The sequence below is a fragment of the Corythoichthys intestinalis genome, chromosome 16 (genome assembly GCF_030265065.1).
Source record: "Corythoichthys intestinalis isolate RoL2023-P3 chromosome 16, ASM3026506v1, whole genome shotgun sequence".
Classification (NCBI taxonomy): domain Eukaryota; kingdom Metazoa; phylum Chordata; class Actinopteri; order Syngnathiformes; family Syngnathidae; genus Corythoichthys; species Corythoichthys intestinalis.
Genome location: NC_080410.1, coordinates 42,518,354 through 42,535,608, shown reverse-complemented (window position 1 = coordinate 42,535,608; position 17,255 = coordinate 42,518,354). Strand labels below are relative to the sequence as shown.

Sequence of the window (17,255 nt, the reverse complement as noted above, 5' to 3'; positions counted from 1 at the left end):
ATGTCTGTCATTTTGCATCTAGTTATATCTATATACAGTACATGTGATATCTACCATGTCTACCATATCTACCATAACATGCGGGCGTAGTTTGTAGGCTATCGGCTACAACATGTATTATTGGAGCTACCTAGCATCGCGTTTGCTCGGCGTCACAGCTTTCTTGCCTCCTTCCCACTCCTGCTCTGCTCTGTTGTCTCGGTGAGTCCGTCTCCCCCAGACTTTTCGACCAATATAGTAACGCATAGTAACGCATGCCTTTCCGTCCTCAGTAACGGTAATGGCGTTGCCAAGATGAGAAAAGTAATTAATTAGATTACCCACTACTGAAAAAAATAACGCCGTTAGTAACGCCGTTATATTGTAACGCCGTTATTAACAACACTGCTAATGACATGTCATTAAGTGTCATCTGGTAAATTATGTCACTAACTCCATTTATGTCTTTTACATCCAAAGTGACATGATTTGCCGGACGATGTGATGGTATGGGACGAATAAATATACCGTGACACTCGTACGCTTAACAGCCAACACTTTTGGAACACCTGCAAAAAACGGGTGTTTTGTGTCACCCAGGCGGATGGCAGTGGGAGTCCATCAACGGTACCGTGCAAGAACCCCTTCCTCCTGCCTCGGTCTCTTCATTTGTGCGCCGGTATGATCTGTGTGTCACCGGGGAGGGGTTGGCGAGACTCTGCTGTGACCCTCGGCTACTGCACGCCCTCTTGCCTCACATCCGAGTGTTTGCACGGGTCAGCCCAAAACAGAAGGTAAGATTGCATCGCCAAAATAGGGTCAGAATTGAGCAGGCGTTTGTAAGATATGAATATTAGAATAGTAAAGTTGTCCGATAAGGCCTTTTTAGTCGATAACCGTTATCACGTTATTATCCAACTCCCAAAATCTGATACCAATATATGCAATCGAAGACTTAACATGTTATGGCTAATTGTATTGTGACTGGCAAGTGTATAAGAGGACGCTCGTCATTCTGCAGCTAATGCTAACTCGAATACTATGCTAACGCTAAGAGTTACATTTAGCGTCTGCTGATCACTCAGCACAGACCTATAAAGGCTAAAGCAACATTGCATATTCTCTAGTCAAGATATGAAAAATCTCACCATATTTTCAAACAAGCAAGATGCAGCGCAGCCTAGCTTGAGATACATCCTATACTCCGGTGAGGAGAGTGAGAGAGAGGCGCAGCACACCTCACAAGTGACACAACCCAAACACTGCTACGATGCAAACTGACTTACTCCACATACAATATGAAAATGTCACGCATTGTGAACATATGACAGAAAAGATACTGCGTTTTCATCTTGTCATCGTCTCGTCGGACGAAAACTGGCATTTGTCTCGTTATGTTCTAGTCTCCCATGCCATGTTTTTAGCTCGTCATCCTCATGAAAAAATTGAGAGAAAAATCGACGAAATGTTTTCGTTTTCGTCGTCGTTGACGAAAACAACACTGCTGGCAGCAAATGACTATTCGCACTTTTGGGACGTTAGTTACTATTATTATGAGTAAAGTTGTCCAATAATGACTTTTTAACCGATAACCGACATTCCGTTATTGGCAGTGTATCAAATATTTGTTCTCCCCACTTTAATAGAGCGCAACAGTGTGTGTATGAAATTTTACAATACTCATACAAGGAGGTAGATGTCTAACCTGATGTGACAGTTTGTGCATAGATATTGATGTAACATTGCAAAAATGCTATATTTTAGCCGTGCAAATATTGCATACACTGTAACTATATTATGCAGTACCCAGATTGAGACAGATGTCTGAGAACATATTACTTAGTCACATGTACTGTATGTGTCAATGTTGTGGCATTAGCAGTGTAATGACAATGACGTTCCATTGCAAACTTGAGTTTAGTATTGTGGTACCACAGGCACAAACTCATTATAGTTTCTGTACCTGTGTAATATGTCTCGTCTTTCTCCATTCTCAGTGTTGGAGACATTAAAGCTTGTTTCTCCAATAGCCACACATAATAAAGTGGGTAGCCAATGCGCGACAATATGAGATACTCTCATTTGATTGGCTAAAATAGTTTGGCTTTTAAAAATGTCTGCAAAGAGCTAATGTATCTACATCCAGGAAATATTGACTACTATTAGGAAATTCTGTGTTTTGACATTATTAAACAAGATTGAGTGAGATGCGTATGACAATGTCGTGACAATTCAGGGTAAACTTGAGTATGGTGACAGCTCTTGTAAAGAAGGTTCATGTAAGTAAGTTCAGTAGACGGGCATTTAATGCACAAAATTGGATTTTTTTCTTCTTGTTGGTAATTTTTTTTAAAAAACTTGGCATCCTTATTTTGGGTCTTGTAGGCCATGAATATTAACATTTGGTTTCAAAGTGTGGCCTACGTGTCCCAAAATGTGACGTCCACATATGTGGACACCAGTTCTCAATGATCAAAAATGTAATGAATTTGTGATTAATCATTAGTTTGCACGATTATTCGGTGCCAACCTCTCCCAGGCAAAATGGATTGGTTGTCCCGGGCCGTCAATGGCAGAAAATAAGTTAAACGAGTCCGGTATAAAGGGTTAAATACTTGAAGCAATGCTTTCCTTTCATTCTGTCTTTACACAAGGTGTTGTCTGTCTTTTAAGTAGAGAATTTATGTTGCAGGAATTTGTTATCACTAGTTTCAAGGGGCTGGGCTACGTAACATTGATGTGTGGCGACGGTACCAATGATGTCGGAGCGCTCAAACACGCCCACGTAGGTAAGCTTGTCCATGACACGTGAGCGTTTTCGTCACTCTTTGCATTATTGGCAATTTAATACATTCTATCTTCTCACATAGGTGTTGCCCTATTAGCCAACGCCCCTGAGCGCATGCCTGAAAAAAAGAAACGAAGCCGAGAGAAGGAGGCGCCTGCTGTCGAATCCAGGCCTCTGCCGCCGGTCAATTCCGGAGGCAAGCCGAGCTCCAGAGGGGCCAGACAGAGGATGATGGCTCAAAGAGAGGAACAGCTGGCAGCACAAAAGGTGCGCTCGAACTCCCTTCAAGTCATTGGTGGCCGTTCACGGTGATAGACGAACGAGATTTGCTTTAACCTTTTCACGCGCAAATTATGATTTTTAAAAAAAATCTTTTTATACATTCAAATAAGGGGTGTGACAATACAGTGGTACCTCTACTTACAAACGTCTCTACATAGAGACGTTTCAGGTTAAGACACACCTAAACGGATAAATATTGCCTCTTGTTACGAAAGAAATTTCAGGATACGAAAGGCAAAAATACAGTATTGCTGGTACTCTCAGCTCCCAGAGTTTACGGAACGTAACCAATGTTGTTAATAACACCGTTTGAGTACAACAGGGTTAGAGTATAACGGCATGTCTTACGGCATTAATTTTTTCGGTAGTGAGTGATCTAATTTAGGGCTGTCCCAAATGACTGTTTTTCTCCCGATTAGTCAGCAGAGTTTTTAATGCTTAGTCGACTAATCCAATATTTTATTTTATTATATATATATATATATATATATATATATATACACAGTGGGGAGAACAAAAATTTGATACACTGCTGATTTTGCTGGTTTTCCCACTTGCAAAGCATGTAGAGGTCTGTAATTTGTATCATAAATTCTCTTCAACTGTGACGGGCGGAATCTAATACAAAAAAACAGAAAATCACGTATGATTTTTAAATAATACATTTGCATTTAATTGCATGAAATAAGTATTTGATACATCACAAAAATCAAACTTAATATTTGGTACAGAAACCTTTGTTTGCTATTACAGATACCTAACGTTTCCTGTAGTCCTTGACAAGGTTTGCACACACTGCAGCAGGGATGTTGGCCCACTCCTCCACGCAGATCTTCTCCAGAGCCTTCAGGTTTCGGGGCTGCTGCCGGGCAACACGGACTTTCAGCTCCCTCCATAGATTTTCTATCGGGTTCAGATCTGGTGACTGGCTAGGCCACTCCAGGACCTTAAGATGCTTCTTACGGAGCCACTCTTTAGTTGCCTTGGCTGTGTGCTTTGGGTCGTTGTCATGCTGGAAGACCCAGCCACGACCCATCTTCAGGGCTCTCACTGAAGGAAGGAGGTTGTCAGCCAAGATCTGGCGATACATAGCCCCATCCATCCTCCCCTCAATACGGTGCAGTCGTCCTGTGCCCTTGGCAGAGAAGCAGCCCCAAAAAATGATGTTTCCTCCTCCATGTTTCACGGTTGGGATGGTGTTCTTGGGGTTGTACTCATCCTTCTTTTTCCTCCAAACACGACGAGCCGAGTTTAGACCAAAAAGTTCAATTTTGGTCTCATCCGACCACATGACCTTCTCCCATTGCTCCTCTGGATCATCCAGATGGTCAGTGGCAAACTTCAGACGTGTCTGGACATGCACTGACGTCAGCAGCGGAACCTTGCGTGCGCTGTAGGATTTTAATCCATGACGGCGTAATGTGTTTCCGAAGGTTTTCTTCGAGACTGTGGTTCCAGCTCTCTTCAGGTCATTGACTAGGTCCTGTCGTGTAGTTCTGGGCTGGAAACCTCACCTTCCTCATGATCAGTGATGCCCCACGAGGTGAGATCTTGCATGGAGCCCCAGAACGAGGCAAATTGACCGTCAACTTGAACTTCTTCCATTTTCTAATAATCGCTCCAACAGTTGTTACCTTCTTACCAAGCTGCTTGCTTATTTTCCTGTAGCCCATCCCAGCCTTGTGCAGGTCTATTATTTTATCCCTGATGTCATTACACAGCTCTTTGGTCTTGGCCATTGTGGAGAGGTTGGAGTTTGTTTGTTTTGGCTTGTGAACAGGTGTCTTTTATACAGGTAACAAGTTCAAACAGGTGCAGTTACTTCCGGTAATGAGTGGAGAACAGGAGGGGTTCTTAAAAAAGAACTAAGAGCCGAAATATTTACTAGTTGGTATGTATGAATTACTTATTTCATGCAGTTAAATACAAATTTATTATTTAAAAATTATACAATGTGATTTTCTGGGTTTTTCTATTATATTCCGTCCCTCACAGTTGAAGAGAACTTATGATACAAATTACAGACCTCTACATGGCTTGCAAGTGGGAAAACCGGCAAAATCGGCAGTTTATCAAATAACTTGTTCTCTCCACTGTATATATATATATATATATATATATATTTTTTTTTTTTTTAACTAATCTAGCAATTAATTTTTTGTTAACACTTATTAATTCACAAAAACATTTTGGAACACTTAGATTCTTTATTAAAGTACAAATAAACACGTAAATAACAATAATAAATCACAAACAATGACGTCAAATGCTTTTAGCATTTCCTAGTGCAAAAGAATGGAATGTAAACGGATTCAGAACACTGACTTGGCCATTCCAACATGATTCAAAACAATTCATTAAAAAAATAAATAAATAAATAAAATTATCTAGCCTTAATATTACAGTATACTACTGCTGTATATATAATAGTATTATAATAATTACAGTTACTTGATTATTCATAGCCAATCAGTTTTTTCATTTCTTAGTGCAGAATCTGAATTCTGAAGTAAGTGAGTTTAACTCCATAAATCGTTATGTACATGTTGAACATGACGTGCTTTTATTTTGAAATGTTCACCGGACGTACGTTCGCTAAACCGCTAACCGTAATCTTTACACTCCGCAAAAAAAGTGCACTTCTCTTTTCGTCATTGCATGTGGTGTCAGTAATAGATTTTCTTCATTTTTTGGTTTGCAAATGCTGTGAAACAGCGATTTTTCAGGTTTGAAGTTTCACCTTTTAACCGCAAGTTTGCGTTTTAGAGAAGACTGCCAATGTTTTATAGCAGGCTAAGTGGTTAGTACGTTGTGTTTTTTCCCTGTTAGCCTGTTGTAGCAATGTAGCAATGGGCGGCCGTGGCGCAGTTGGTAGCTGGAGTTGTCCTTGGTTCGAATGGTCAGTGGTTCGATTCCCGGCTATGACTGCCCACTGTCGAAGTGCCCTTGGGCAAGGCACTGAATCCTGATTTGCCTCCAATGGGTTGACAGAGCCTTGCATGGCAGCAGCCCCATTGGTGTGTGAACGGATGAATGTGTGCTACCTTTGGGCATGGTAACCATGCAGATAAATGGCTATATAAGTACTGTCCATTTACCAATGTTTAGCAGTGTTCCCTTATTTTTTTATGACTGAACTTTAATTCTACGGCGTGTTGATGACCAAAAAACATCTGTGAAAGGAACTGGAGTCTCGTATACCATCAACACACATGTGTACACGCACGCACAAATGTATGCACGCACACACGCGGCGATAAAACGCAAATTGCCGCCCACATTTTTATTTACCCTGCGATAAATGGACTTATTACATATCGCGACAGGCTTAGCAACTTCTGTTACTGAGGATGTAAGGGGGCGTGGTAGTGTGTTACTACAATTTGGTTAAATGAAGTGCAAGTTGTCTGATTTTGTCACACATCTGCCTGCCCTGGAAAGTGCAGAGCAGGAGGGGGGAACAGGGTGGTGACGCCGTTCCTAATGCTTGCCTGTGTCTTTTTTTTTTCTTTTTTCTCAGGTCCATTGTCAATAGTAGTACATGTTTTTTCCCCTCAGTTACAATTTAGACGCCTTACTTTATTAGATTGTGTGATAAAGTCCAAGCATGTTTCCTTATAGGAAAGAATAAGTCAAGTCTTGCGGGAACTCGAAGACGATCAGGTACAAATCGTCAAACTGGGTGACGCATCCATCGCCGCGCCCTTCACCTCCAAACTCTCCTCCATTCAGTGCAGTGAGTAACAAACAAGAATTATAACTAGGAAAGTTCCGATCATGTTTTTTTTCTCCCGATCGGATCCCGATCGTTTTAGTTTGAGTATCTGCCGATCCCGATATTTCCCGATCCGATTGCTTTTTTTTTTTTGCTCCCGATTCAATTCCAATCATTCACGATAATTTTTCCCGATCATATACATTTTGGCAATGCATTGAGAAAAAAATGAATAAAACTCGGACGAATATATACATTCAACATACAGTACATAAGTACTGTATTTGTTTATTATGACAAGAAATCCTCAAGATGGCATTTACATTATTAACATTCTTTCTGTGAGAGGGATCCACAGATAGAAAGGCTTGTAATTCTTAAAGGATAAATGTGACTTTGTATATTGTGACTAAATATTGCCACCTAGTGTATTTGTTGAGCTTTCAGTAAATGATACTGTAGCCATTTAACTTCTGCCCAAATGCATGATGGGAAGTGCAACCATGACTGTGCGTCGTGGTACCAATTGATGTATTTTCTCTGCGTTGGGAAATAACACGGTGTTAAGAAAAAGATCAACTACTACCTTTCTTCCCCACATTGCTTCCAACGATTATTCTAATTGTTGGGAGAGGGATTGTAAGGCTTTAGCCATTTAAAAAAAAGGCTCCAAAGGCTGCCAAAATTCACTGTACACATTTTACGCTGCCTTTTAGCTCTATATACCATATGGGTGAAACGGCGCCATTATAGATGGAACGCGACAATGCGTGAGTGGGTCGTGCAGCGCATGCGTTAATTGCGTTAAATATTGTAACATGATAAATGTAAAAAATATTCATTCTCGCCGTTAACGCGATAAATTTGATAACCCTTAGCTTAAACTTAAGAGTGTAACGTTAAATACAATTAGAAAACGATTTAATTAAAATATATATATATATTAAAAAAAGGCATGCCCGATATTTTTTTGCCAATTCCGATACTTTGAAAATGACGTGATCGGACCCCATCGATCGGCATCCCGATCGATCGGGACATCTCTAATTATAACATGGTGGTTCTGTTTCAGCACCTAAAATGTCTTCTTTTCTTGCTGTCTGTTCAGTATGTCATGTCATAAAGCAGGGTCGTTGCACTCTGGTAACGACACTGCAGATGTTTAAAATCCTCGCTCTCAACGCGCTTGTGCTCGCCTACAGCCAGTCTGTGCTTTACCTAGAGGGGGTCAAGTTCAGTGATTTCCAGGCAACCCTGCAGGGTCTGCTATTGGCCGGATGCTTCCTCTTCATCTCCAGGTCTAAGGTGAGCATTCCTTTTATTGAGAAACGAGTTACCCATTCAATGTGTGTGACTTTTTATCTCCGCTTCAACTTCAACTCAGCCACTGAAAACATTGTCGCGGGAGCGGCCCTTACCGAACATCTTCAATCTTTACACTGTGTTGACGGTGCTGCTGCAGTTCGCGGTCCACTTTTGTAGTCTGGTCTTTCTTTACAAAGAAGCGCAGAGCAGAAGTCCACCGAGGTAAGAAGCTAACTTGCGCAGCTTGTGCTCTAACGGGTAAAATATCACGTTTGTCCTTTTGTCTTTTACAGAGAGGATCAGTTTGTGGATCTGTATAAAGAGTTTGAACCCAGTCTGATCAACAGCACTGTTTATATTATGTCCATGGCTATGCAGATGGCCACATTCGCCATTAACTACAAGGTATAAAGCTAAATAGTCTTATCGGGAACAGAGGTTGCGCTAGACTTTTTCGTTGTCTGTCATTTTGACTGACAATGTCATAAAAATCCGGTCATAATCTATTTTTACCCGTCACTTACATTTTTAAAATGATAATAATGACATATTCAGTAGTATTTAGTTTTCATTCATTTTTAATTAATATTCCGTCCGAACAAGCTTAACAAGAGGCAAACAGACAGCGGAGTGCACCAATCAGCGACGGGGAGACGTGCCGTTAGCAAAGCGACGAGGGCAGGACGAGGGACTTGCGCGCAGAAGTAAACATACGAGGAGAACGGAGTTTATTCAACATGGCTAGCGCGAGACAGACTGTTGTCAATGTCTCGTGTCGATGTGTTTTAGCTCATTTAAAACTGAATTTACCGCGGATTGCAACATATTCTCGGCTCTCCCGTTCGCCATCCGTGTTGTTGTAGAGACGACTTTTGGCACGCAAGAGTGACGTTGCTCGTGAAGAACACGTCACGCAAATAAACAAATCTGATTTGTCGATTGATTTTGTACCTACTCGAGAGGCTGTGTCCCAGACTTTTCTCTCAGTGTTTGAAAAATACAGGGAGAACAGTCTGGCCGTGCCAGGCAAACACTCAGTTGCCTTGACATTTTTCCGAGTAAGGCCAACGATGCATGAGGATCAAGAGAGACAATAGCTAATTAATATGCTCACTCGCCACCCTGTGGTCTGGGGTGTGAATTGCAACCTGTCAAAATGACGGATGGACTTCAGTTTTTTCCGTCACCGTTTTAAAAAACCGGTCAACGACGGAAAATATTCGGGTAACGCGACCCCTGGTCAGCACTGACCTTTAAAGGCTAAAGCAACATTACCGTATTTTTCGGACTATAAGTCGCACCTGAGTATAAGTCGCATTTTGGGGGGAAATTTACTTGATAAAATCCAACCCATAGAACAGATATGTCATCTTGAAAGCCAATTTAAAATTAAAAATACAACAGAGAACAACATGCTGAATAAGTGTACAGTATGATAATGTTACATGATGCATCAACAACGAAATGCGAACGTGGCCAGTTTGTTAACGTAAGTATTAAGAGTTATTCACATAACTATAGCATAAAGAACATGCTCACAAGTTTACCAAACCATAAGTGTCACTCCAAAACACCAAAATAACATGTGAAATGATATAATGTGTTAAGAATTTCACACATAAGTCGCTTCAGAGTATATGTTGCACCCCAAGCCAAACTATGAAAAAAAACTGCGACTTATAGTCCGAAAAATACGGTACATATTCTTCCTTGTCAAGATAAGAAAACAAAGAAAACAAGAAAACACACTCATTGGCTTGATTTCTATGTAATTTAAAACTCGCCATTGACACTTTGTGGTGTATTTCAATCGCTATCTTACGTAATTAAAGACCCTGTGGAAGAACGGCTGTGACGTCACCGCTCGGGGACGTCAACAATGGCGAGCTACTAGTTTATTTTTTGATTTGAAAATTTAACATTTTATTAAAACGAAAACAATAAGAGGGGTTTTAAGGGCTGTCAAAATTATCGCGTTAACAGGCAGTAATTAATTTTTTTAATTAATCACGTTAAAATATTTGACGCAATTAACGCATATGCCCCGCTCAGACAGATTTAAATGACAGTATAGTGAAATGCCCACTTGTTAATTGTGTTTTGTGGAGTTTTGCTGCCCTCTGCTGGTGCTTGGGTGCGACTGATTTTATAGGCTTCAGCACCCATGAGCATTGTGTAAGTAATTATTGACATCAACAATGGCGGGCTACTAGTTTATTTTTTTTATTGAAACATTTACAAATTTTATTAAAACGACAACATTAAGAGGAGTTTTAATATAAAATTTCTATAACTTGTACAACATTTATCTTTTAAGAACTACAAGTCTTTCTATCCATGGATCGCTTTAACAGAATATTAATAATGTTTATGCCATCTTGTTGATTTATTGTTATAATAAACAAATACAGTCCTTATGTACCGCATGTTGAATATATATATCCATCTTGTGTCTTATCTTTCCAATCCAACAATAAATTACAGAAAAATATGGCATATTTTATAGATGGTTTGAATTGCGATTAATTACGATTAATTAATTTTTAAGCTGAAATTAACTCGATTAAAAATTTTAATCGTTTGACAGCCCTAGTTTTAATATAAAATTACTGTAACTTGTACTAACATTTATCTTTTAAGAACTACAAGTCTTTCTATCCGTGGATCCCTTTAACAGAAAGAATGTTAATGCCATCTTGTGGATTTATTGTTATAATAAACAAATACAGTACTTATGTACAGTATGTCGAATGTATATATCAGTCTTGTGTCTTATCTTTCCATTCCAACAATAATTTACAGAAAAATATGGCATATTTTAGAGATGGTTTGAATTGCAATTAATTACAATTAATTTTTAAGCTGTGATTAACTCGATTAAACATTTTAATCATTTGACAGCCCTAGTTCAATTATAATACTGTATGTTCATTCCCTTGCATAGGGTCATCCGTTCATGGAGTCTCTCAGTGAGAATAGACCACTTTTATGGAGCATCACACTGTCCGGTTTAGCAATTGTTGGACTGCTCTCTGGTTCTTCACCGGAATTCAACGAACAGTTTGCCCTCGTCGAAATTCCGACTGAGGTGAGTCGTCGATAAGGGGCTTTTTTCATTTAGTGTATCTGTTTTTTTTTTTTTTTTAATAAAGGTCTCCTGTAATTCCCTACAGTTTAAAATGATCATCGCCCAAGTTCTGGTGGTGGACTTTGTCGCCGCCCTATCAGTGGACCGTGTACTTCAGTTCTTGCTGGGCAGAGGAACACTGAGGCTGCCTTCTTGAACACTTGCTGGCGGCCAACAGCACCCATGGTCCTTATGTACTATAAAGGGAGAGAGGGGTGGGGAGGAGAGATTTCAGTGTGTCATGGCACGCAGTACTGTATACTCCCCTACTTCAAGTTCCATTATTGTATTTTCCTCAGCTACAGATTGTTTTTTTCCCCTCTTTTACTCGTGACCTCGTCCATCCCTGCCCATGATCTCGCAAGGCCATGAAGAGCAGTATTGAGAGGAGTGCGATACAGTGCCAGCGGAGAGACACATTCAGACACACGAGGGGCATTCTCCAGGAGAATTAACAAAGGTTTTTTTGGTGATTCTTCTTCTCGATTTTGTAAAAAGTGAAAAGACATCTCTAACGGACTTATAAAGACTTAAAAATGACAAGGTCTGTCAAGCGTTTGTTTTCCTCAATCGTAGATCTGTTGGGTCGGCACATCGCCGGAGAGCGAAATAATCAAATTTGATTGATCAGTTCTTTTACTTGAAAAATGGAGAAGTGGCTGAACTGAAAAGGCAAAAACACGAATGACGACATGCAATTACACGCATGTACTTACTTGGAACTACGACTTTTTTTCTTGTACTATTACTACGAGAATAAAAGTCATTATTTCGTTGTGCAAATATACAGTGGGGCAAATAAGTATTTAGTCAACCACCAATTGTGCACAAGTTCTACTTGAAAAGATTAGAGAGGCCTGTAATTGTCAACATGGGTAAACCTCAACCATGAGAGATAAAATGTTGGAAAAAAACAGAAAATCACATTGTTTGATTTTTAAAGAATTCATTTCCGAATTAGAGTGGAAAATAAGTATTCGGTCTCCTACGAACAAGCAAGATTTCTGGCTGTCAAAGAGGTCTAACTTCTTCTAACGAGGTCTAACGAGGCTCCACTCGTTACCTGTATTAATAGGACCTGTTTTAACTCATTATCGGTATAAAAGACACCTGTCCACAACTCGGTCAGTCACACTCCAAACTCCACTACTGCCTAGACAAAAGAGCTGTCGAAGGACACAAAAGACAAAATTGTAAGACCTGCACCAGGCTGGGAATACTGAATCTGCAATAGGTAAAACGCTTGGTGTAAAGAAATCAACTGTGGGAGCAATTATTAGAAAATGGAAGACATACAAGACCACTGATAATCTCCCTCGATCTGGGGCTCCATGCAAGATCTCACATCGTGGCATCAAAATGATAAGAGCGGTGGGCAAAAATCCCAGAACCACACGGGGGGACCTAGTGAATGACCTACAGAGAGCTGGGACCACAGTAACAAAGGCTACTATCAGTAACACAATACGCCACCATGGACTCAAATTCTGCACTGCCAGACGTGTCCGCCTGCTGAAGCCAATACACGTCCAGGCCCGTCTGCGGTTCGCTAGAGAGCATTTGGATGATCCAGAAGAGGACCGGGAGAATGTGTAAGGGTCAGATGAAATCAAAATAGAACTTTTTGGTAGAAACGCAGGTTCTCGTGATTGGAGGAGAAAGAATACTGAATTGCATCCGAAGAACACCTTACCCACTGTGAAGCATGGGGGTGGAAACATCATGCTTTGGGGCTGTTTTTCTGCAAAGGCACCAGGACGACTGATCTGTGTAAAGGAAAGAATGAATGGCGCCATGTATCGAGAGCTTTTGAGTGAAAATCTCCTTCCATCAGCAAGGGCATTGAAGATGAGACGTGGCTGGGTCTTTCAGCATGACAATGATCCCAAACACACAGCCAGGCCAACAAAGGAGTGGCTTCGTAAGAAGCATCTCAAGGTCCTGGAGTGGCCTAGCCAGTCTCTAGATCTCAATGCCATAGAAAATCTGTGGAGGGAGTTGAAAGTCCGTGTTGCCCAACGACAGCCCCAAAACATCACTGCTCTAGAGGAGATCTGCATGGAGGAATGGGCCAAAATACCAGCAACAGTGTGTGAAAAGCTTGTGAAGGGTTACAGACAACTTTTGGCCTTCGTTATTGCCAACAAAGGGTACATAACAAAGTATTGAGATGAACTTTTGGTATTGACCAAATACTTATTTTCCACCATGATTTGCAAATAAATTCTTTAAAATCAAACAGTGTGAATTTCTGTTTTTTTCCCCCCCACATTCTGTCTCTCATGGTTGAGGTTTACCCATGTTGACAATTACAGGCCTTTCTAATATTTTCAAGTGGGAGAACTTGCACAATTAGTGGTTGACTAAACACTTATTTGCCCCACTGTAGCTGAATAAACGGCTAATTACTGTGGGGCAAACAAGTAGTCAGCCACCAATTGTGCAAGGTCTCCCACTTAAAAAGATGAAAGAGGCCTGTAATTTTCATCAAAGGTATACCTCAACTATAAGATAATGAGAAAAAAAATCTGAAAATCACTTTGTCTGATTAAAAAAATATATATATTTGCAAAGAATGCTGAATTGTATCCCAAGAACACCATACCTACTGTGAAGCAAGAGGGTAGAAACATCATGCTTCACGGCATTTTTTCTGGAAAGGGACCAGGACGACTGATCTGTGTAAAGGAAAGAATGAATGGGGCCATGTATTTTGAGTGAAAATCTCCTTCCATCAGCAAGGGCATTGAAAATGAGACGTGGCTGGGTCTTTCAGCATGACAATAATCCCAAACACACTCCCCGGGAAACAAAGGAGTGGCTTCGTAAGAAGCATTTCAAGGTCCTGGAGTGGCCTAGCTGGTCTCCAGATCTCAATCCCAGACAAAATCCATGGAGCAACTTGAAACTCCGTGTCGCCTAACGACAGCCCCAATATATCACTGCTCTAGAGGAGATCTGCATGGAGAAATGGGCCAAATTACCTGCAACAGTGTGCGAAAACCTTTGAAGACCTACAGAAAACATTTTGACCTCTGTCATTGCCATTAAAGGGATATAACAAAGTATTGAGATGAACTTTTGTTCTTGAGCAAATACTTATTTTCCACCATAATTTGCAAATAAATTATTTAAAAATAACATGAAGTGATTTTATGGATATTTTTTTCTCATTCTGTCTCTTATATTTGATGATAATTACAGGCTTCTCTCATCTTTTTAAGTGGGAGAACTGGCACAATTGGTGGCTGACTAAATACTGTTTTGCTTGTTCTTCACATCGCGCTTCGCCTCAGGTAAATCCACAATATAGAAAGCATCTTGTGTTTTAGAATCGGTTCAACAAATAAGGAACAGGAAATCTTTAATGTTTTGGCTCATCTACATCAAGTCGTTATCAATAGAATGATCCATAGGCTACCAACACGTCATTGTAGCTCCCAGGTACTTAGTAGCTTTACGACGTAAGTGACGTCATAGCGAATTGGAATAATATTGTGCATCTCCTGATTCCACATTTTACAATCTGCTTCATAAATGAAGAAATCCTTTATCTTTTGCCCCCATCCCCAAAAAATCTCATAGTCCACCCCCTCCCCTTTATTTGGAAAGAGAGCGAAAACGAAAAGTGGTATTTGGTATGTGGTGAAATGGCTTTTGGCATGTGGCATTTTTGGGGGGGAAATTTGGACGTGCATAGCCGTCAATGGCATAGCTTGACTTGGGTTCCAAATGAATGTCAATGCGCTGTAACGGTAAGTGTATGGTCAGCAATCACAGCCACACGTTTTCTGCAATTCAAAATGAATGGAAAATGTGGACGAGCATAGCCGTCCATATACCCCCCCCCCAAAAAAATGCCACCTACCACAATACATTTTGCCAAATACCAAAAAAATGCTACATAATCGATTTTGCTACATACCAAAAAAAGTCAGACTAATCCATTTTGCCACATACACAAAAAAGGCACATACCATATAAATATGCCACATACCAAAATCCACTTTGCCACATACCAAAAAATGCCACGTACCAAAATCCATCTTGCCACATACCCAAAAAAAAAGCCCCATACTGAATAAAAATGCCACATACCAAAATCAATTTTGCCACATCCCCCAAAAATACCACATACCAAATAAAAATGCCACATGCGAAAACCCATTTTGCCACATACCAAAAAAATGCCACATACCAAATAAAAATGCCACATGCCAAAAGCCATTTTGCCACATACCCCAGAAAATGCCACATGCCAAAAGCCATTTTGCTACATACCAAAAAAAGTCACAGACTAATCCATTTGGCCACATACACAAAAAAATTACACATACCAAATAAAAATACCGCATACCAAAAAATGCCACGTACCGAAATCCATCTTTCCACATACCCCCCCCCCCAAAAAAAGCCACATACCAAATAAAAATGCCACATACCAAAATCAATTTTGCCACATCCCCCAAAAATACCACATACCAAATAAAAATGCCACATGTGAAAAGCCGTTTTGCCACATACCCCAGAAAATGCCACATGCCAAAGGCCATTTTGCTACATACCCAAAAAAGTCACAGACTAATCCATTTGGCCACATACACAAAAAATGACACATACCAAATAAAAATGCCACATACCAAAAAATGCCACGTATCGAAATCCATCTTGCCACATACCCCCCCCCCCAAAAAAAGCCACATACCGAATTAAAATGCCACATACCAAAATCAATTTTGCCACATCCCCCAAAAATACCACATACCAAATAAAAATGCCACATGCCAAAAGCCATTTTGCCACATACCCCAGAAAATGCCACATGCCAAAAGCCATTTTGCTACATACTAAAAAAAGTCACAGACTAATCCATTTCGCCACATGCACAAAAATGCCACATACCAAATAAAAATGCCACATACCAAAAAATGCCACGTACCAAAATCTATCTTGCCACATACCCCCCCAAAAAAGCCACATACCGAATAAAAATGCCACATACCAAAATCAATTTTGCCACATCCCCCAAAAATACCACATACCAAATAAAAATGCCACATGCGAAAAGCCATTTTGCCACATACCAAAAAAACGCCACATACCAAATAAAAATGCCACATGCCAAAAGCCATTTTGCCACATACCCCAGAAAATGCCACATGCCAAAAGCCATTTTGCCACATACCAAATGCCACTATTCGTTCTCGGCCCTGCTTTTTATTTGGCCCTGATACGCTGCCGTACAAACGTGTGTGTCTGTGTGTGTAGATAAAATATATATGCCGGAAAACACAGACAAGACTGAAGAAGCAGTTTCTGCTCTTGCACTCCTCTTTAAAAGAAACTGCTGTATTTTAAGCCAAAACAACTGTTGTGTTTGATGGAACAATGTATCTATATGCTGCCATATCAGATTCATGGCGCATTAAGCCCCTGAACTATTTTTAATTTGTCCGTTTTACCCCGAAACCCACGTTTACAGATGTCGCGCAACCGCTTTTGTTTTGAACCCAGCCATAAAACTAAGGTAATTCATTATATTTATTATTCAAAATGTCTGTCATTTTTAGCTTAGAATCATTAATTTGTCTGATATTTTGTTAAAAGAAAAAAAAACGACTTTAAAAAATTACCGGTATTCACTTGCATATTTTAAACTTTTAATCAAATTACGTCACAATGGGAAAAAAATGGCGTCCGTAAAAAAGTCACGGATGTCTACTCCATAACTATCGCTTAATTGTATTTTTTTTTGTTACGGTCGTATTTTCTGATATGTTAGATGATAAATAATCGATCCAAACAAAGAAAATTTGAAAAAAAAAAAAGAAACATTTAAAAGCGTAAATATATGAAAAAGAAAATCTCTACCACTCCTTGATGTCTGCGATTTCTGCATTACGACCCTAGTTATATTACCATGTTTCACCCATAAAATCCCCAAAAGGTCCAGCTTTGGCCATTCACAGCTTTGTCTTGACACTGTGATACATGCTACATGGAGTTTTTGGATCGAAACAAGGTAAGTACGCGATAATGTCTTGTTAAAGTCATGGTGT

General features: G+C 40.0%; 1 protein-coding gene across 1 annotated transcript in view; it reads left to right on the top strand.

The window, feature by feature from the left end:
* atp13a1 (ATPase 13A1) overlaps positions 1–13,458 on the top strand; it is a 41,647-nt gene extending 28,189 nt beyond the window's left edge. Inside the window, exons 17-25 of the mRNA XM_057816963.1 lie at positions 580–773; positions 2,672–2,768; positions 2,850–3,034; positions 6,671–6,785; positions 7,873–8,069; positions 8,149–8,291; positions 8,363–8,474; positions 11,014–11,157; positions 11,243–13,458. Coding sequence (XP_057672946.1) covers positions 580–773; positions 2,672–2,768; positions 2,850–3,034; positions 6,671–6,785; positions 7,873–8,069; positions 8,149–8,291; positions 8,363–8,474; positions 11,014–11,157; positions 11,243–11,353 — 1,298 coding nt within the window. The 3' untranslated portion in view covers positions 11,354–13,458. The remainder of the gene's footprint in view (positions 1–579; positions 774–2,671; positions 2,769–2,849; positions 3,035–6,670; positions 6,786–7,872; positions 8,070–8,148; positions 8,292–8,362; positions 8,475–11,013; positions 11,158–11,242) is intronic.
* The last annotated feature ends 3,797 nt before the right edge of the window (positions 13,459–17,255 follow it).